Here is a 22,874-nt window from a genome sequence, read left to right as displayed (position 1 = left end):
ATTTAAGCTAAAATAAAGTTATGCATAAATTATTTTTTTCCATTCCTGCTCCCAGCTTCCACAACCAGAAATCAGGCCTTTTTAATTAAAAAAAAAAAAAAAGCTTCAAATCCATCATTCTTTGGCCGTTTGACTCCTACAGGATTTTTAGAGTGACCAATCTTTGCCCAATGGATTACCTTTGTGTATACTACTTCCATCTACCGATTCTCTCCCTCCCCAGCATATTTTTCTCTTGCAATTTGACCACTCTTTCATGTCTTGGGGTTTAGAGGTGGAAAGTACTTAGATTGACTTAGGGGCCTTCTGTCTTTGCACATGAGCCAGGATTTATTTATTTTTAATTCTCCTAGATACTTACCCATTTATGTGGGTTTTATTATTTAAAGAATAAATAAGAATAGCAGCATTGTCTGAAGCCTCATCCACACTAGGTAAAATCGTCTTGTGTTTACAATGAGTTAGCAATGTAAAATCCTAGCATAGACACAACAAGCTGTAGTTTTACCTCAATGTACCCAGCTGAGGCGAACTTGAGTTTCGGATTCATCTTGATAGAGCTGGTCAAGGTAAGGCTACAACTTGCCTTGTCTATACTAGGCTTTTTACAACAATAATATATTAATAACTCATTATGTAAACAGTTTTTTTTCCTGAGCATAGACAATGTCTGCGATATAACAGTAAATTCCACATATGTGGAACTTCCATTATTATTTATAAATGTATATATTATGGCAGCACCTAAAGGGCCCCAATCAGGATCAAGGCCTCCTTGCCCTGGGTGCTGTACAAACCATAGGAAAAAGACAGTCCCTGACCTGAACAGCTTACATTCAGAAGGCAAGAGCAAATAGAGGGTGAATGATGTGATATAACATACAAGTAAATGTCATAATGATGGAGGCAATTTTTTGTTGCTATTGGATTTACAATCTGCGTTTTTTAAATTCAAGGCAAAGATAAGGCTGAGAGGAAAATGATTTAAGTCAGGAAGTATTTCATCTTGAATAGAGAGTTTTTCTTTAAGAGGTAAATGTTAATTTTAGACTAAAGGAATTTATGCTGTTAAGCATGAATGCCCCCTTATAAAACTGAAAGGGGACACAGATAGAAGTATTCAGATACTATTGTTTCTTCTTCTTCCACAATATAAAAAGGGTTTCTTTAAATGAAAAATTCCTCAGCTATGTTGAAGCCATCTAGGAGGGAAAATTACTGGAGTCATTGTCGGAAGAGATTAGATTTACAGTATAAGCAACTAGGTCACTGTTACAGAAAAAGCAGTCTCCCAGCGGTTACTTGTCTAGACAGCTAGAAAAGCTCTTCATCTGCTAAACCCCAATGTAAAAAAGTTACCTCTGTCAGATTCACATCATCTTAAACAAGGAATATTTAAAAGACTGATGAGGCATATTCCTAGCAAACTGGGCAATACTTCAATCAGAACTGAGTAATCAAAAGTAAGAAGATGCCCTTTACAAGAGGATACTGTCAACACTTAACTGGTGAATTCAAGGAAGGTCAAAACAGATTTTTCGAGTTCTAATAGAAATCAAAACACAAACTACCCAAGGACAGGACAAAGAGGATCATTCAGAAGTCTTCTGTTTTCACTTCTTCTTTCCTTGTATCAAAAAGCCACATAACATACATACTCCTTCCTTTTAATTACTTTTCTTGGTAATTAAGGAAGTAGAAACAGTTTTCCTGGCCAAAACCAGTGATCAAGTAACAGGGTATATGATGCCATACAGGGGATAACAATTTATTAAAAGCTTGGCCTCCTATTTCTCAAACCAAAAAGAGGATGGGAGCACTGTGGAGATAGCATGTATAGCTCCTGCAGAAAGAGCCCCTTATGTCAGTTTCCAGCAAATCTACTCGCCAACATTCACAGCAAATTTAATAGGCTCCAAGAACAGGAGCCAAAACCCCCTGAACCAGAGAAAAAGTTTATTGTAACTTGTGGCCAGACAAAAAAAGAGGAGGAGGAGGTAGTGATACCCAAAGAGTACCCCAGTAATTTAATTTGGAGAGCCCTCATTTTTCAAGATGCGCCTCATAACTTTTGTTTCTTCGTCAGCAGTGGAAGAGCCCGTCTCCGTGTTTAAGTCACTTAACAGTTTTAATAACTGTATATTTATATAGCTGCCTGCCACTGAAAGCAATTTTTCTAAACTGTCTAGCTCAGGGGTGGACAAACTACAGCCCGCAGGCCAGATCTGGCCCCTTGGGGCTTTGGACCCGGCCTGCAGGATTGCCAACCCTGTGGCGCTGCACCACTCTGGGAAGCGGCCACACCACGTCCCTGCAGCCCCTAGGGATGGGGGGGCAGAGAGCGCCACACGCTGCTCTTGCCTGTGGGTACCTCCCCCAAAGCTCCCACTGGCCAGGAATGGTAACGCTCCAGATTAGCGGCGCCGGGCCAGAGCCTGAACCCCTCCTGCACCCAACTTCCTGCCCTGAGCCTCCAGCCGCATCCCACACCCCAACTCCCTGCCCTGAGCCCCCTCCTGCACCCCCCAACCTGAGTCCCCTCCTGCACTGCACACCCCTCCTGCATTCTAACCCCCTTCCCTGATCCCTCTCATACACCCCACACCCCTCCTCTGCCCCAACACCTTGCCCTGAGCCCCTTCCTGCACACTGTACCCCCCTCCCACCCCAACCCCCTGCCCTGCAAGCCATTTCCCCACCCAGATCTGGCCCTTGGGCCAAAAAGTTTGCCCACCCCTGGTCTAGCTCCTAAATCTCTGCAAAATAAAGTGGACTCATTTTGCACAGCCTCATCTTAAAGGTGAGAAGAGTTGAACAGCAATTTTCTCACAGGATAAAATGTGATTCATTTGAAATAACTGCAATTGGCCACTACTGGTGGCACAGTAGCGGTTTTGGATCAAATATATCCCTTTCTAAATGTGTTTCTAATTCATACTGCACCAAAGCATCTTTTTCTGCCTTACACCATTTTCAGTCAGATTAATAGATTCCAAGGCCACAAGGGGCCATTGTGATCATCCTGTGTGAACTTAGGCCATAACACAGGCCATGGAATGTCTCAAATTCCTAGAACAGATCTTTTGGGGCGGGGGTGGGTGGAATTTCTTGATTTTAAAACGGTCAGTGATGGAGAATCCACCATAACTAATTGGTTAAAAATTTACACCTTGTTTAAATTATTTGTTAGGCAATGCAATTTGAAACATGCAGATAGCTTTTATATTTACGACCAGTAAATACTGGTTTTGTACAAAGGTAAGCAAATGCTTGTGTTGAAAAATGAATACAAAATTCCATTAGTAAACACAAATGTTCCCAGAAGAATATCGGATATTAGATCAATTTTTCCCCCAAAACCAAATTTCGCTTGTTTCTCCTTACAAAAGGGAATACTCCATAGATACCAGGTTTATTTTTATATGGCTTATAAAAACACAATTGTACAAACAGCATTTAGACATCACAAGGATAGGGTAACACATAAAACCACACACAGGTAATTGCTTTATTTCTTGTTTCTGCATCTCTCTTCTGGGAAAGTGCACTGGTCTGTTACCTAGTCTTTAAAGGGTCTCTCTCCAGAGTACAACCAATACAGCTAATGACTGGATTTTACAAATAAAACTCCGTATGTTTTATGGCCCTGAGTCTGCAAAACACAGGGGAAAAGTCCCATTGAGCTCAAACGGACAATTAAACGTGCATAAGTGTTTTCAGGATGAGAGCCTATATCAAGATCCTAACGGACATGCAGACTCCAAGGTTCTCTCTTTCTTAGCTAAGAGCACGTATACATAGTTCTCTTCCAGTGAGCTGTACAACACCACTTGGAAAATAAATGTAAGAATTCAAAGTAACAAAGCAAACCAAGAACTTGATTTCATTTGTCTTTCTTTCTGTACTTCGTGATGATTAAAATGAAGTTGTACAATCAGTGAATTATACAATAAAAAATACTTTCTTAGAAGGTCACTTTTAAAATTGAATTTGTGTTTTCTTTTCTTTTTTTTTTTGGCCTATTTATGATGTATGAAGGCCTGGAAGCTTTTTTGGGTGCATGTGGTTGTTTTTGTTTGTTTGTTTTAAAACCATAATAATAAAAGAATGTGTTTTAAAGGTTAGAAATATGAGGAATACCAAGTCTGATCTTCCCTGATTTTGCTGGAGAACCTCTTCAGGCTCTTGGAGCATAAGTATTGTTAATTCTCAGGACTTAAAAATTCAACTCCCACCTTTTCATTTAACAGTCATCATGTCTCCAAAATGTTCAAGAGGCATTGGAATTACATAAACCCCCAAAACGCATTAAACTGTCTATTTAAAATCCCTTCTCCTCTCAGTTGCTCAGCCTTCAGTCTCCAGACCCGCAGGATGTCACATTCTCCAGTCACCAGACAGCCTTGTATATATAGCTTATATTTCCAGTGAAGAGATTAATGGAAAGAAAGGCAAATGGTAAACACTTCAGGGCAGGGACTATGTTTACCACAATGCGGCCTTGGCCTCTAGGTGCTATGGTAATAAAAAAAAAGGAAAAGCAAACAAACAAAGGATATCGAATGATCACAAAAGCTGCATCTTTCATACCTGAGCCAAACCACACTTCAGCCAGGTGGCAGTCACTCTCACCAGGCTCTTTACACAGCTCCACGACATCTCTGCAAGTGGTTTCAGGTGTAATTGGCACCTCTGTGAAGTGTTGTTCATTGTTACTGAGGTACACAGTAAGAAACATCTGGAAGAGAAAGATAATGGCACACAGTAGAATACACAAGGTAGGTTGCATGCCACACCCATGTCCTTATTATTAAGCTCATCACTCTCAGCCTAAAGCACTTGGCACCATTCATTAGTGATCACTGAACATACACAGTCCTAATCAAGATCACAAAAATTCACAGAAAAGAACTGAGCAAAATGAGATGCTAGGGAAGTCACTTCCAGTTTATGTAAACAGTTTAACTGGCTACATGTCTCAAACAATCTGTACTATATATTGCATCTGCATCCCTTTCTGAGATATTGGAGTTCTGAAAAAAAAAAAAAAATATGGAGATGCCTGTTCTTTCAGGCCAAGAGTTGAAAGAGCAGATGTGAAGTGTCAAAATTCTCTCTGCATCACTCTAAGGTACCTACACACTGCACAATGATTTGATGTAGAAGCAGAAACAGTCCTCTACAGTTCAGAAGTGTTCTTAACCAGAAACAACTTCTCATGAAGGAGAACAAAGGTAGTTAAAGTCTGGAGAAAGAACCACTGTCATTTCTTATCCAGTAGAAGCTAATATTTTGAATTTATGTAGCTAGCACTTGTCACTTGAGGATCTCCTACAGATAGCACAACTCAACTTATTATGCCCTTAAACATGCCCTGTATGAATACAAGGTTCCCTGCAAATGCAGTCAAATGAAATGTGCTTCAAATCTCATCTGGCTTCCTCTCTTAGCAACTCACTGTTCTTTGATTAGGATTATTCAACACAAGAAAAGTTAAACAGCTACCTGCTCTTCTTTGCTGTTATTTCTCTACCCTCTGCAATAGGAAGCTCAGATCTTTTTTTAAAAAAAATTAAAAAAAAAAAAACTATAGCCTAATTTTCAGCAAAGATGACTTCAGTGGGAGCTGTGGATGATCAGCATCTTTGAAAACAAGGCAATCAGTTTGTTGGATACTTAAATTTATAATTCTAAAATAGTAGAAGCTGACTCAAAAATTAAATAGGTTTATTTCATTCCTGGAGTTCCTCTGAATTTTGATTTCAGCACTAGCTGAAAGACAACTTCCAAAATCATAAATCTGTCAAAATGTCTTCACAACAGCAATTACTCTGCTAAACCGATTGAACATTTTAACTGTACGTCTCCTAGCAAAATATGTTCCAAGTCAACAAAAAGACTGGATCTTGGAAGCCAGCCATGTTTATTCTCACTCCCTACCCCCAAAGCTATGTTAAAGTCATATGGGGTAAAAGTGGACAGGTGAAGATTCTTTATGAACCATAGTTTAAGGATTCAAAATATGCTGGGCCTGAACGATGACTCAAGCAAGGTACAATGGAAATGTTCGTTTCCCTCTAACTTTAAAAAGGGAGCCATTACAGCATGTACTTATTCAGTTGTTTTCTGTAGATACAGAAGGTCAAACTCATGCCTGGCGTCACTGTACTCACTAGAGACAAATTTGGCTCACCATATTGAGGACTTAATCTTTTGAGGAAAGGATGAACATAGTTTAAGGTGTGCATTTGTCTGAGAAAAATCTTGTTTACTTTGTCAAGGATCTTTTAAATGCCTGGGTTCCTTCCCCTCAAAACAAGTTGCAGCAGCCATCTTACTTACATGTAAAACTGTCAAATTTAAGATATTCTACTACTTTAAGGGATTTCAAAACTACAGTATACAACATTTCTTGTTACACAGTCACCTGGAGTGGGTATGTTGAATTGCCAGCTCCTAGGCTGTATCTGCACTGGAGTACTAAACCACTGGTAACTAAACTGATGGGACTGCACCCAAGTATTGACAGCCCAGTAGGTCTACAGTTCCTGGTACTGCTCCCTGAAGCAGTGGCATCTGAGAAATTTCAAAAGGCCTTCCGCAAGCAGTAAGAGAGTTAAAAGGAACTGAGGAAAAAGAGCTCACAACTCCCAGAATTCCTAAGGGAACTCCCATAAATCCCCTGGCACCATTTCTTAGTCACTGCATCACAGTGACAGCAAGGGAAAAGATAAATGGGATGAGGAACAGAATGGGAGTGAAGAGACAAGAAAGATAAAAGGGAGTGGGGAGAGTGTGTGAAATGCACAGGTGGTAATAACGAATGTGTGGTACTGAAGGAATGGGGGGGGGGGGGGGGAAAGGAAGGAAAATGGGGGCAAGAGATTCCACTCTTCAGTTTTAAGATGAAATTCAGGAAGTCATTTATTTCCCACACACAGAAAGAGAGAAGGAAGTTGTAAGCCATGAAGGCCCTTCTCCTTCCCTCTCCCACCCTTGGCCGGAAGCAGATAGTAAGTTCGTGCTATATGCCAGCAGTGTATGCAGCCACACAGCCTAGGACTCTTCGTTTAAACACTGAGCACTATTGGGGGCACGTTTCCATGTAGACTAGAGGTGTGTTACAGGCATGCTACAGTGGTTAGCGTTCCATATGTATCTAATGTGGAAAAGGCCATCATGACTTTGTGCAGTTTATGGGAAACTGCCAATGATGTGTCAATGGTAGTTTGGTTCTATTTAAAGCTTTCAAATTGAAGCTTTGAAGTTCAACTTTAAATTTACAACAATGCTCCACGACAAAACTCGAAAACACACATTTTATACACACTATTTTAAGGAGAGAGTTTGAAGGTGGGGAAGTGACATTCCACCAGGCAGAGCTACCATGTAATCACAGAGACAGAACCAGAAACCAGAAAAACAGTTTTGTTTTCCTTAAGCTCAGCCAGCTGTGCAGCTGCAGTGAAAACCTGGAGTTTTACAGGAATGTACAATAGACCACCTTTTGTAGCATTAGCAATGACTGCCCCAACCACTTCACACTTAAAATGACTGCACACAAAACTATCTCCCAGGTCCTGTGTATCTGCAAAATGTGCTGCATCTAGGGACATTTGTTTTCAGTGATTCACTTTCAGCTGGGAATGTTTTTAATTAAAATGAGCATAATCATGGGTATTATATGGAACCTCAGACAGCCAACCTAATACAAGATTATTCACTCCTCAAATGAGGATAAATAAGTCCCACTGCTAATCTTGAGGTTTACATACACAGAGGCAACTGTTCGGAAAGGGTCACAAGTTGCCCATTTATACCCTGAAAATCCCAGATAAACTACTTTACCAGGGTGTTCAACCTCCCTTAGCGATGACTATGTCAGAATATTTGTATTCATTGACAAATTGAAAGTGTATTTCCAGAGCGACATCAAGTAATTAACTGAAGTGTTTGGATCAGCCCCCAGGATGTAGTAGGGGGCATGGCCTACCCAACTACCTGCTGCTCTGATGTGAGCCACCCCTTCCCTGCTATTCAGCAGCTCCCACACAGGCCATCTACTGCATTACTGAGGAGGGAAGAGAAAGCAGCACTGGCTGCTCCATTGCCTGGTAGGCTGTATAAACTCCAGGAAGAGCCAAGTAAGAGCTTGCCTGGCTCTGCCTGAGCCTAAAGGGAGTATCTAGCAAAGATGGCTGCCTTCCCTATCACTGCAACCTATGACAACACAGAAGGGAGAAGCTAAGAACCAGAAATCTTTTATACCTCCTTGATTGACTGCTTTGGCATGGGTGGGTTATAGTAGCCTGGTGGCTGCTCTAACTTACACAAGCTGGCAAGGCTCCCCAAGAGACCACACACCAGCAGGGGATAGCTGACACGTAGCGTGCACCAGTCACTCTCCCAACCCAACTGTTGACATGCTGCTCCACATCCCAGCATGGCCCCTAGGCAGAGGCTGTGGGGAGAGAGGCATGGGAGTGGAGTAAATTGGCACCATACCACTGGGGAATCGCCAGCAAAGGATGTTTGGGTGCTCTGCAGAACATAATTGGCATAAATGGACCATAAGAGCCCAGAGAGACTGACCCAAAGTACTGGCTGGAGCCCTTGACCTTCTTGAAATATGTTTGGCCCCAAAACTCAAGAAATTGGACACCACCTCTCCAAATGGGCATGAGTTACTACGACAAAAGAAAAGTGACTTGTAACAGGTAAACCAAACCATTCAGTCTGAAGAAGTGGAGGAGAAGAGTCAGCATTTGAGGATCTATTACAGACAATACCCAATGAGGCTGAAAGCTCTGACAATTGAAAGTAGCTCTGTGCCAAGTTTAATCTCGTTTTACAGAAGTGTTAACCTACCAAAACTCCAACTGAAGTCAACGGGAGCTCCAGGTGCTGGGCCTCACTGAACATCAGGCTCTGAAATTCTCTGTTTTGCTAATATCCTCCATTGGGATAGAGATAGGTTACTTCTGGATGTGTCTTGCAGTTCAATTTCTAGTTTGGACACCTAAAGACCGTCTCCTCCCACATATATATCCATTTAAATATGGGGGAATGCATTCTGGTCACTAGTGGGGACAGGATCAACCATGCTCAACACGTGGTGGCAGTATTAAAAAGGACTGATCGTGGACACTTTGCCTTGTCTACACCAGTGTCTAAAATGTGTAGAATTATGACAGGTCAGGTGCCAAAAAATCATCTTATTTTCTAGCATAGACAGGACCTACGTGGACTTGAGTGTACAAAGAGTGTTATTTGCCATTTATTTTGTTCTACTCCTTGGACAATCATGACTGAATATTTTGTTTTGTTTTTTGTGATTTATGAAGGGGTTTTAAGTGTAAAAGCACTGGATCCCAGCAGTGTAGCTCGTGGCATATTCACCAGATGCCAGATGGATGGTAGATCTAGCAATGCAGGTTCCTGCATGGTTTACCGTACATTTCAGCTGGCAGTATTGTCCAGCCTAGAAAATAAACTTTGCAATTATGGCTCCTCCAGCAAAGGAGAGACTTTCATCTGATGCATCAAGGACACTGAAGGGATGACTAACATGTGCACGTTCACTTCAGCCAGAGACCATTTTTTGAGCAGGCATATGAATCTTTAGAAATGCAAGTGAAATGCACAACCCGCAAGTGTTGAGATGGCAAAGCAAAGCACATATTTATAAAGAAGAACTTTTCACATCTCTATAAAAGAACAGACCAGATTCAGAGGCAAATCTAAGGGAATCCAAATTGGTGTAAGTTGCACCTTCTAGTCCCCTCATCATGAGTTAGAGCATTTGATTCCAATCCATGTAATTGACACATCATCTTCTCTGTATATAACCCACTACATTTGAATCATAACACCTATCGAAGAGGCCAAAAAGGGAGGTGGTGTGGCAGGACAAGCAATTAGAAAGAGGATGTCAGAAGGTGTACATTAAAGCAGGCTACACCCTACTTTAAAATTTCACCCTCTTCTGTTTCATCAGCATGCAAGTTACACCCACATAAACTTCCTGAGATTCACCTCCAATTTTTTTTTTTTTTAATTCAGTGACTATCATTTCAGACAAGCTTTTATGTGTAGTTTAATACAGCATATATACTGTTTCCCAGCTCTAACATTTGTGGATAACTATTTCTTAAAAAAAGTTGCTGAGCTCTGCTTAAATGCAGATCTATATGCCCACAAAGGGTTTTAACTGCAGCTCTAAGATCGAGGAGTACTTGTGGCACCTGAGACACTAACAAATGTATTTGGGCACAAGCTTTCGTGGCCTAAAACCCAAGAAAGCTTAGGCCCAAATACATTTGTTAGTCTAAGGTGCCACAAGTACTCCTCGTTCTTTTTGCTGATACAGACTAACTTGGCTACCACTCTGAAACTACAGCTCTGTCACTTTAAAAAACAGAATCAGTTTTCCTAACTGGTATTAAGCCAAAGTTCAAGTAGCTAAGAAGATATTTGCATTATGCAGTTTATTGGCCATTCAACTGAGCAGATATGGTGGTATGCGGAGAACCAGCTGTGTTTTCTGATATTACTATAGTGATTAAAGTGTACTGGAGAAACTAAGGGAAAAAGAAATACACTTGTCTTCTTAACTTGGCTAGAGATGGACCATTGGTCTGAGCCAGTATGGCCGTTCTGAAGTTCTTAACTTTGGCAGGGTCCCTTTTTAAGGGCCTGGGTTTTCCTTTTTCTACGCTCTAAAAAAGATGGTGGCAAAAATCTTCAAATTTGTAAAGTAGTTCCATTACATAATTTTGGATCAACATAATATTTTAAATTAAGTCTTCAGTTATATCAAATATTTTAAATCCCTAAGTGCATGTGCTGACTGGAAAACTCAATTATGCAGTTTCTCTGACAGCATGGATTAGGTAATTCCTGAAATTAACCTAAGTAAAAAGGACAGTCTGTACTTTCAGATAGGTTCTAGTCAAAGCTCTTATGTAGAAACTTTGTCAGCCTTTAATTAGCAGCAATACTTCAAGACAAAACTATATACACACACACAAAATCTGTATATCTCACATAAAACACTATATTCAAATATGGAGTTCATTAAGGGCCTTAAATTCCCTGCATAAATAATGTTTGTAGCATTGTTGTAGATGTGATAGTTCCAGAATATGAAAGAGAAAAGGTGAGTAAGGGAATATCTGTTGTTGGACCCACTCCTGTTGGTGAAAGAGACCAGTTTTTGACATAGAAATAGGTTACTTCTGGATGTGTCTTTCAGTTCAATTTCTTGTGTTTGGACACCTAAAGACAGTCTCCTCCCGCAGATATCCATTCAAGAGTGGGGGAAACGTGTTTTGGTCCCTGGTGGGGACAGGAACAACCATGCTCAACACCTAGTAGCTTTTGAGCTTGTCTCTTTCACCAACACAAGTCAATTCAAGAAAAGATATCATCTCACCCACCTGGTCTCTCTACAAAAATAATGAAATTCAGGGTTAACATTTAACCTAGCCCTGTTCTGCCCAGGTATAATGCATCACAAATGGTATAAGAGGCAATAACGCTCTCCACTTACATAGCACCTATCATCCAAGCACTTTACAAACAATAAGCCTCAACACAAACAGGCAAGCAAGTAGTCTGCTCATTTTACAGACAGGAAAACTGAGGCACACAACTAATTGGCAGAGATACAAGAACCCAGTAGACCCATGAGAACACTACCCCTCTATAAAAAAGCATGAACTATTTTAATATTGTGAATAAGTCTAAGCAAGTGATGTCATTTCAGCATTCAACTCTGAGGTTTCTCTCTCTGTGAGTTTAAGACAAACATAACTTTAATATTCTTAAACCACAAAAAGCTAGTTTTAATTCCCTAGATATTTATAGCAGCACTAGGAAATGGTGTTGGAGAGACATTTCATGGTATACAGTTTAATGTCCCATCAAAATGAGATTGATAAATGAAATTCTTCAGATTAATAGCGATGTGTAATAGAATCACATACTCAGCACTGTTTGCATCGTATCTAAATTAGACAGCAAGCTCTTCAAGGCAGGGACCTCCTCTTCCCCCAGTGGATTCCATGTACAGTGAGAATGTAGAAGAACATTTTAGCTGTATACTAGAAAGCCATCATTTCAGAGGTGCAGTAGCTGCTTTTAAAAACAGTGTGGGAGGTGGAAGAATTACAAGAGCCAGATTCATATCTGGAATTAAATAAATGGTAACAGAGTTATTTTCAGTTAGAGTACAAAAAACAAAAACAGTAATAGCTAATGTTTTAGGGTGAATAAGAACACTTAGCTATTAAATTGAAAAAGCAATTTGTATGAGAGAAATATACAGATGTAACTACTTCCAGGCAGAGACCTTGCATCCAAAGTTTCAGCCCGGAGTGAGTTTTTACAGGTAAGTAAAAACTCCTTTATAAACAAGTCCTGGATCTTACCTAGCCCTGGAAAACACAAACACTGATGCTTCATCTTCACAAGCCAGCCATGAAGAAATCAGCTATTAAAATGTCTCACATTTCTGCTGACTTGACTGCAACTTTCTAAGCAAAAAGCAGCTTGTACAATGGCAAGTTTTTTATATTCTGATCAACAGATTTCCACATTGGTATGTAGTTCTAGCTCTCAATTTAACAGGAGAGAGGCAGCAACTAAAGTTGATACACCAAGTTTGTATCAGTAACAAAAGGATTCCTTTCATATCAAGTTCTTCAGAACGTCTATCTGGTCTTCACTAGCCAGCCAGTTCAGACTCTGTATTTAGAGATTAAGGTAAACAAGAGGGTACATAATAGCCTTCCTAGAAGAAAAACACATGATCCTGGCTCCTTTCATATTCAGCAGTTCACTTTAATAAGGTAAGACTCAAAGTGTACAGATAAGTTTAATATTTACCTACAGCCACACCCGATACACGAAGTATGATCCTTCCTTCTCAGCCACTGCGCACACAGCTCAGTTTATATTGCAGTGGCACTTAGCCATAACTATGAGAAAGGAAGTTATGATGCAAAGTAGGAGTGGTACAGTAGGAAATACTGTAATTGTTAAGATTATTCTTGTTCTAAATAAAGGACAGCCCTTCTTCCTTTTAATTGTACTGCAGGAGAATAGAACTCTACCTTTAATCCCAAAGACACAGTAGTCTCTACTCTCTAAATTAGGTTAAATTCTCATTGAAGAGATATATGTTCCATTTTCAGAGGAGATAAAACAACTTGTTTTCTATAACTATAGGGAAACAGTTAAGAGGAAGCTTTTTTAAGGGTCGAGAACAGTGAAAACGGTCTGATTTTGGAACACCACAACACAGAAAGTACACGATGAACACACTGATTTTTGCTATTTTAAGTTTTTTCTTCCCCCACATCAGCAACACTGAGAAGTAGCTGGAGACTGTGCGACCAAAACCCATGGACTTAATTTCCCTAGAAAAATACAGTTATAATTGGAACACAACGCGCCCCTCCTACTTCACAGATGACAATTTCTGTATTCCAGCAGATCTCGTTTGAAATCTCAAGTGCGTCTGTACATCTAAACAGAAGTGATCCATAATTATAGCTTAGATACTACCTTCATCACAAGGTCTCTTTTTCTGCATCATCTAATTTGGCCATATTAATTTTCTGAAGTTTGTCAATCTAGAATTGTGTTTAAATCTGTTAAACACATTAGTTTCCTAGTCTGATGTTCTTTACTTATGCTACTACCAGGAAGGACAAGAGGGAGGAATCCATTAAAGGGCCATTTACCAAAGCTGTAGTCAAAACTTTGAACTACCCTACTTGGATCAAATATGAGCACTGGGATGCATGTGACCAACAGAAAAAGGCATTCTTCCTTTTATTGTCAGCTCTCGAACTGAGCAGTTTACAAAGAATCTTGAGCTCAGAAGCCCTCGGTTATTAAAAATGTATTCTATTAGTTTATGTACAACAGAACATGCAGGCCAGACTATCCATAAGCAGGACATTAGGAAAAGAGCAGTTCAAATAAAACTTCAAACATGAGCACTTTGCCTTGGTACTCAGTGAAAGTATTTAGCCAAAAGTTATACCTACATAACTGTGGTACTTCAGTTTTGTATCTGAATTTACAACCAAGCATGCCTTGGATCAAGGGTATCTTTTAAGGGTGATTATATTTTCAGACCACCCACGTCCGTAATATCAGTATGGAAAGCCAGATGTTTAACGTGAACCGGGGTTTGTAACGGTTTCAAAGCACTTTCTATAAATGTTTTATTTTCAGATTTTAAGAGTTACACTGGCTATATGATACAGAGAATAAGGGTTTATCTATATGCAGTTTTGTAATGGTTTTAAATAAATTGGTAGAAAGAGTGATTTAGTTAAATTAATAAAAAGAAAAGGAGTACTTGTGGCACCTTAGAGACTAACCAATTTATTTGAGCATGAGCTTTCGTGAGCTCATGCTCAAATAAATTGGTTAGTCTCTAAGGTGCCACAAGTACTCCTTTTCTTTTTGCGAATACAGACTAACACGGCTGTTCCTCTGAAACCAGTTAAATTAATGTTATCCCCTAGTATGGATGCAGATATATTGGCATAGGGGGTCTTATATTGCTATAGCTTGTTTCAATGAAACTGTGTATCAACATAACTGAATCCACACTAGGGGGCTGAACCAATTTGATTAAATTAGTTTTTCTACTGATTTAGTTAAATCAGTGCAAAAAAAACTGGGTGTAAACAAACCCTAATACGTTCCTGAGATTGTATGATAGAACATACAATATACAACTCTTTTCACAATGACATCTATACTTGGAACTCCCTTCCTGCACATGTTCCCCAAGTGTCCAATAACCAGTTCTGCATGTCCTCTCAGTGAGAGCTAGTCAGCCATTTTGTATCATTAACACTTAACAAAAGCCTAACTAAAACGGATGGCATGAAGGTTTGATCTTCAGCCACTGTTTGAACTGTACAGTCTGTCTAAATAAGAGCTCAATCCTCCTACTGAAGTCAGTGAAAGACAGACAGACCAGTCCTCTGGATCATACGCCCCTTCTGGCAGACACTACATTGCTCAACCCAGTCTGTGTTCAATCCTATCAAGCAGTCAGGGTTCAAAGAGCAATTAACACTTTTCAGCCATACAAACTCAATACCCCCCCCCCCATTTCTAAAAACAGATACTGCACTCTAAAATAGAAGGATCTAACTTACTCAATACAAGCAAAATAGTTTGCAGATGCCTCTCTCCTCCCTCTGTTAAGAACTGCAACATACTCTGCATGGAACAGATGACATCTAAGGATAACGAATGGAGTTATGAAAGCAACAACCATATGCCTGAACTGTCTTGCTTTTCTCAGCTGACATCAAACTCATAAGGAGCCTTTGTATTTATTTTTTTTAAAAACTGTTCCTGAAGCTCAACTGCCATGCCACTCCCACTGAAAGCAGTGGTGCTGTTATGTCAACAGCCTTCCTAGATGGCAATTGGCCAGCAGAAAGGCTTTCAAAGGAGTTCCTGTGGGATGCTATTGTAAAAAACTCAATTGTTCTCACTGGCCTATCAAGGCACACGTTCCCGCAATGAAAAAAGGAGCTAAATGTTTCTCAGTGTCCATAGCAAATGAATATGGTTCCATACCAGCTGTGATCTGTACATAAACTTTATTTCAGGAGGCCCAGTGGTGAGATGGCAGCACATTTAACCCATGCTTCCTCTGAGGAGACCAGACTATCATGGAGAGGTGGTAACTGCACCAGACACACTTTGCTACTTGCTGGCGAGGGCCAGCTCTAGGTTTTTTGCCGCCCCAAGCAAAAAAATTGCCACCCCAAGCTCCGAGAGCACAACTGCACAAGGAAAAAAGGGTGGCCAGAATGCCACTCTTAGAATTGTGCCACCCCAAGCACATGCTTGCTTTGCTGGGTCCTAGAGCCGGTCCTGTTGCTGGCTAACTGATGTCCGCAATACTACAGAGGGTTTAAAATATTTACTCTTCTCTTTTCCATCTCGCACTTAGAAATCACACTGATAAGAAAAGATGACTGATACTTCTGCCTCAAGCAACAGGAATACCCATAACCCAAAATCACATGCAACTCTAGCCCATAAATCATAGTAAGGTCAGGTGACTATGGGGAAAAAAAATTCCCCAGAACAGGTGAATTTATCACCTGTTTCTAATGCAAGTAGCAAAAGCTTACTGTTAAATTTTGGGGGGGTGTTTTAGGTCTAGTCCTTTCACTTAAACCTAAACAACAACTGCAGCAAGAGAGAGTTATATGGGAGCCACTATTGGGCTTATTATAAAAGTAGAATGTGTAGCAAATAAATTCTCGTTTACAAAAACAAAGATTCAGGGTGCAACTCAAAAGCACCCAGTGTTGGCATCCTCTAGCCAGGGGTAGGCAACCTATGGCACGTGTACCAAAGGCGGCACACGAGCTCATTTTCAGTGGCACTCACGCTGCCCGGTCCTGGCCATCGGTGCGGGGGGCTCTGCATTTTAATTTCATTTTAAATGAAGCTTCTTAAACATTTTAAAAAACGACAGCAATTAGAGCAGAATAAGGCCAATGCGGAGTGCTTTAGAAAATCCTACTTTTAATGTTTAAAACATGCTACTCACTACACAAGCAGTAGCAAGGTCTGAAAGTCTGTTAGTCTCTCCTCCATGAGCTACAGTGAAACACAACCCCTTCCAACACCCACATTTCAGCTATATTTAAAAAAAAAAAAAAATTTAAAATGATTTCGAAGACAAAGGAAATCAGACCATTTACCAGAACACTGGACAGGAAATCAGGAGACCACAGTTCTCTTTCCAAGCTCTGCCAATGACATGTTTTGTGACAATGGGAAAGCCACTTAAAAAGGGACACAATTTGAATTTTTGTAAGTGTATTAATCTATTTTTAAATCAATTAATTTTCCATTGGAGCACCCTCTAAATAGATTGTAAAAAAAAAGAAAAAAAAAAGTTCTTTATTGAATGTCAGGACAAATTCCTGCTGCTCTCTTTACTCCTGAGGCCATTCTGCGCCAAAAAAATTACAATTCTGCAAATTTTGTCAAATAAATGTGGAGGCTCCAGCATGGCATTGGGGAGCACAGGCTACTGGCTGCACAGTATGTAGCTCCTCTCCAGGACATGAACTTGGCATTGAGGCTGCACCCAACCCTGACACAGCCCAAGGACAGAGCCTGCCCCAGAAACATCTGAGGGCCCTGCCCTTCTGTGCCAGATGCACCAGGTAGGCTCAGCAAGGCAGGATCCATGAGTGGAGGGGCTTAGTGTAGGGGGATCCAGGTGTGGGTAGAGATGGTTCTGTGTGGGGCAATCTGCGTGCGGGCAGCGCTCTGGATACACAGGGACTCGTTGCGGGGTTCTGGGTGCAACAGTAATGGGACTCTGCAGAGGGGTCCAGGTGAAGGTGGTTGAGGCTCAGTGGGGGAGTGTAGCTGTGGGAATAGGATGGAGCTCGCCAGGGGGTCTGCGTGTGGGGGGCTTGGGGGAAGGGTCCAGATGCTGGGGGAGTGGGGCGGAGATCCAGGTGCAGCTGGTTGGGGCTCGGCAGGGTGGGAATCCACGTGCGGATGGTTCATTGGGGTGGTCCAGGGGCAATGGGGCTCATCGGGAGGGGGTTCTGAGTGTGTGGGGGTTGGGCAGATGGGGGAGCAGCTTCCTGTACAGTAATCCCTCCCCCTGCAGCTGAGGAGCAATGGGTACAGAAAGCGGTGGGAGGAGGGGAAGGAGTTTGCAGAGCTTCCTGCAGCTGTGGGAGGGTCTGACCCAGCCCCGGATGCCGTGCAGCATCCTTCCCAGCCCAGCCAGGACTAGCAGCTGAGCCTACCGCAAGGGTAGGAGCCACCAGCCGGGTCTTTCCCCAGTCACGCCTCCTGCCCCATAGTGATTTACCTGGCTGCCTGAAACATACTGCTGGGGAGGGTCAAATGACCGCTCTTGTGGCTATCCTGTCAGAAAGTCATTTTTCTGCAGGGGAGCAAAGAAATCTGAAGGGACAAATTCTGCGCATGCGCAGTGGTGCAGAATTCCCCCAGGAGTATTTGTTGTTCTTTTGATGTGTCTTTTGGACCTGAGAGCAACACTTCTCCCTTTCCTTTCTCTGAGCAAAGCCTGCTTATTGCCTGTTCTCTTTCAGTTTCAGATCTGCTTCTGCTGGTACAGGTGAACACCTCCTTCTCCGGCCTGGGAAGGGGTGAGAATGATCAACAAACTAGTGAAACTGACAGACAAGGAGCTGGCAAATACACAATGTAAACAAACTAAAAGATTTCTCTCTAATCTTTCAGTTATAATGATTTTAGACACTATTTGTAGCAATAGGCACGAAGTTTTTATATGGAAGTGGAATTTTCAAATTGACAGCGCCCTCTGTGGTCTCTACCTCAGCTGCACCACCTGTAAAGTGATAATAGCACTTACTCCCCCCACACCCCACCCCAACTTTGAGAGCTGTGCTTTGAGATCTTCAGATTAAGACCTGCTTAGAGCTAATTATTACTTTCATATCCTCTGTTCACCAAAATAGGTTTGTCAAGAGTGGCACAGTAATGAAGTGCAGCTAGTGAAAAATTTTTCACACAAGGATTGTTTCAGAGAGTAATATTGAGAATCTCCACCCAAGGTAAAAACAGAGGGAATGGAATGACAAAGCAATGTATTAAAAACAAAAAGCTCATTTGATGATATATCTGTAAAGAAACACAACCTCATTGCTTAAACACAGTAGGTACCCTGGCCCCAAGAAACTGACAGATAATTCCAGAAACTCTCCCTTAAAACTCAGCTCAAGAGAACTGTTAAATTTAGTTTTGCACTACTACAACAAAACAGAGTGAGAGTCTAAATTTAAATATAAATTATGTGCTTAGTAGTTCACCTCACAGAATTGAAGAATCAAGGCTGAAGAAAAATTCTTAAACTTGATAAAACAAAGATGTGCCATTTTAAATGGATCTCAAAAGTATGAGAACTAGCTACACAGTTGAATGTATTAAAGGAGGAGCGTAAGGGGAGCATGCAGTAGAAAGCTGATTTTAAACCTCTTTTCAGCCCCACCCAGTCAGTCACAGTCCAAATCTGCTCAGAGGCAGTCCAGAACACAACCAGTTCAAGGTTCCCCTAGCATCCGTATATCAACAACCACAAAACCCTGCTGTAGTGTGCATGGAGATGATACGATTATGTCAGACAATGACATTTAGTGATACTTGTGTGTGGCCAAAAAAAAGGAAACTGACATCACGAGTGTCCCAGTTAGTAGGACTCCCAGGAGCAGGAGTCAGCAGCTGAGAGATCTATTCCCAGCTCTTCCACTGACTTGCTGCATGATCTTGGGCAAGTCACTTAGCTCTTCTATCTTAAATTTCCCTTTCTACAACTCCTTGATCCACAGCAAAGAGTGCTAAATAAACTAACAACTCAAACAACTGCACCGAACAACTCAGAACATTAACATATCAGAAGCTTTTCAAGGCTTTGGGTGGGAGAGCATCCCTATTATTTATTCAATTTCAGACACTATACAGTATAATCTAACTGGATCTCTCCCACAGAAACTTTTCCACATCAGTTTCACGTTATCAAAAAACGTTTTTAAAAAGTGCCTAGTAACTGTTCTAAAACACTGGGGGAAGAGCAGGCTAAATCCATTCACGTATGTTTTATTCTCATAAAATTGATGTTGTAAGTATTAAAACGGAGACGACAACCACCACCAGAGAAAATTTTCCTTGATTTTTGTTTTCTTAAACGGCTCCCACAACACACTTACCTCAGCCTAGTTGAGCCACCTACACACACAACCCTCTATCAAAAGGACCTCTTCCTGCTAATCAGCGTTAGAACCTATACCGTGGGTGGTTCTGTAATGTAGAACAAATGGATACAGAAGTATCTACTCAAATACCTAGCATACCTACCTCAGACCGATAAAAATAGAAGAGGGAGTGAGGAATGATGAGTTATATCCAGTTGCCACATAAAGAAAACATTCTTGATACTAACATCACTAAAACAGAAACCGGAGATTTCTAAACACATGTGCAAAACTGGCTTTGCACTAAACGTAACTGTAGCACTATTAGTAACTATGCAACAACTGGTGATGTCATTGGTGTTACTAATTTTAACCTGATTACAGGACTAACAACAACAAAAATATCAGTGATTAACAGCACGATGGGAATTGGTTTCTACCTTTGAATATTTCTGGTAACAAGGAATCCTCATGGATTAGAGCAAGAGCATCATTCGCCTAAAATTCTCATCCAAGTGACAGAACTAGCTATTCCACACCATCTGCAATTCTCCCACATTCCAAAAGTTTGGCATTTTCTCAAACAGTTGAGCATCATATAAAAATAGGACTATTTCACATGACACCAAAGAACTCTGTTGACCTTTATACACTATACCATCTTGATGTCAAACAAAAGGCCCTGCCTCAAGCTCCTTAATCATCTCTTACTCAGGCACAACTAAGTTTGGAAAGAGGTTTACCTGAGCAAAAAGTGAGTAAGGAGAGTTAAAACAGGGCTTTAAGACAGTAATGCTGTGAAAGAGCGAAGAGCAGGATGGCTTAATTTGCTCGTGACCTCAAGAATGTGAGCACCTTCCAGAGTATTAAATAACCCTCTCTTTGATACTAGAACTGACATTTGTGTACATTCCCAGGATAACAAGGGAACCCTCCAACCTCTTCCCCAGGGAGGTCACAGATGTGAGGAAATAAAGTTACTCCCCTTCCTCCTGATGCTATAACAGCCAAGCCAAAAAAGCCACTCTAACCAAGTCATTTCTGCAGTGCGTCCCACCTCCTTATTCACAGGGCTTCCCTTTGAAAGAGACAAGACCCTGTCCCTATTGAACAAACTCAGCAAGCCCAGTGGCATGCCTTGTGGGGGCAAGGAGACCCCCCAGGCAGATTGCTAACAAGGAGAGCTGGTAAACCTGGAAAGCATTTTAAAGCCAACTTATTATCATCAATTTGAAATGAACACTGAGCACAGTGCCACTTTAAGACACCAGAATGAGGATAAACCAACAAATATGTTATCTCGATTGTACCTGCCTCTGTTAAAACTCCGTTGACCTCCATGCAAATTAATCTAGCATACAGCTCTTCAGACAGGCCCTTCATTAATAAAGCAGAGACCCCATCTGGTAACAGCCACAGGGGAAAGGAAATGTTTTATATGAAGTGTCCATCCCCATCTCTCCCCATCTGATCCTCCTGTGGATTGACCCATGCAACAGTAACAGGAAACCCACAAGGCATTCACAGTCTGAATTACTGATGAATGGACGGATCAGGAGCAAAACCATAATAAGTGATTTCCCAGGACTTCCACAGACTGATCTAGTGTCGGGGGGAGGGGGAATACAGATCATTTGTGATGAAAGCACTTAAAGAAACTGACATACTGAACAAATTGTCATGTACTACAAAATACAGATTTCAGGTGATTTTTTTCTGGGAGAATGGGGTTGTTTGTAAAGAGGGACAACACAGAAATAAGTTTTATTTTAAAATTGTTTCACAAATTGAATAGGAAGTTATTGATCAATAGACAAAAAAATCCTGCTGAACTATAGGGGTACAGGAAACCTAGTGAGACATTATTTACTGTCATGATTCACAACAGCTCATGGTCTGTAAAATGTTATGCACACCCAAGGCACTGTAGAGAAAAGACCAGCAAAACATGTTCTCAGAATTATTCGCATTCTATGCAAAATATCCCTGAAGTTAAGACCCTGAATACCATGTATTAAATGATTTTATGAAATAATATTTTGGTAACATTACTAAGTGACTTGCTTTGGCTAAAATGTCCAGAATTATATTTAATAGTTATCCAATGTATACCAAGCCCTTAAACAAATTAGGAGGCAAAGCCCCTGCCCTGGGGTGCTTACAATATAAACCCCAATCTGACAATCAAATTCATGCTGAAGTCAACTAAGTGTCACAGACACAGAGGTCTGGCTGCGTGGATCCCGTTGCAGGACTGGCACCTAAATAAGCAACACACAGATGAAGAAAGGTGGTTCAGGGTGAACAAAAACAACTGTTTATCTGCATCATACTGTAGACAGACATTTTTTCCCCTTATCTAACATTAAAGTAGTGAATACTTACTGAAGATGCATGGGTCTGTAAATCCCAAGTAGTTAAAACCAGATTTTCTCATAATACAATTGAGGGAAGTATTTTAGTCAAAGAAAACTGCACTAGATGGATCACTGATCTGATTCAGTGTGGTAATTCCTATGTTACTATTCAATGGAACATCCAACGGGCCCTTGAATGTTTATTTCTTTAGAGTGCTCTAACCACTGGGCTATTACATACTCTGTGGCGAGGGCGCTCAGCCTATTCTGCTGAAGGTGTTCCACTGTGGATAAATAAAGAGTTATTTGTCGAGAGTGAGAATGACTCTGTAACCTAGGTGGAAGCCCTAACCACTAGGAGGTAGGCGATGCAGGGTCTCGTCCTCTTTCTCCAAAGACTTTAATTATTTAAAGTCTAGAACAGCTTCAACAGGAGAGACTGAGGGCAATCTACATCAAGATATCCCATAGCCCAGTGGTTAGAGCACTCTGAGAAGTGTGGGAGACACTGTTCAATCCCTTGTTCCCCTCACACAGAGGGGAGAACGGTCTCCCACATCCCAGGTAAGTGCTCTAACCACTGGGCTAAAACTTACAAGGCAGGCAGGGGCATTGCCTTCTCTGTGCACCACCTCTTCCTCTATTTTGCACTGAGTGAGGCAGGCACTTGGCTCATTCTCACAAAAACAACTTTGGCTGCTAAGCAACTTCACTCCAGGAGAAGGATTTGCAGTTGTAGATCATACGTGCCCAAGTC

The 22,874-nt window shown here is 41.1% G+C and overlaps 1 protein-coding gene across 3 annotated transcripts in view; it reads right to left on the bottom strand.

The window, feature by feature from the left end:
• Positions 1 to 22,874, bottom strand: part of TP53BP2 (tumor protein p53 binding protein 2) — a 68,650-nt gene that overhangs the window by 41,155 nt on the left and 4,621 nt on the right. For all 3 annotated transcript variants that reach the window (XM_048843286.2, XM_048843287.2, XM_075127062.1), the window contains exon 2: positions 4,591 to 4,738. In XM_048843286.2, coding sequence (XP_048699243.2) covers positions 4,591 to 4,738 — 148 coding nt within the window. The remainder of the gene's footprint in view (positions 1 to 4,590; positions 4,739 to 22,874) is intronic.

The sequence above is a fragment of the Caretta caretta genome, chromosome 3 (assembly GCF_965140235.1).
Source record: "Caretta caretta isolate rCarCar2 chromosome 3, rCarCar1.hap1, whole genome shotgun sequence".
Classification (NCBI taxonomy): domain Eukaryota; kingdom Metazoa; phylum Chordata; order Testudines; family Cheloniidae; genus Caretta; species Caretta caretta.
Note: the sequence above shows the minus strand (reverse complement) of the source record. Positions and strands in the feature narration are given on the sequence as shown.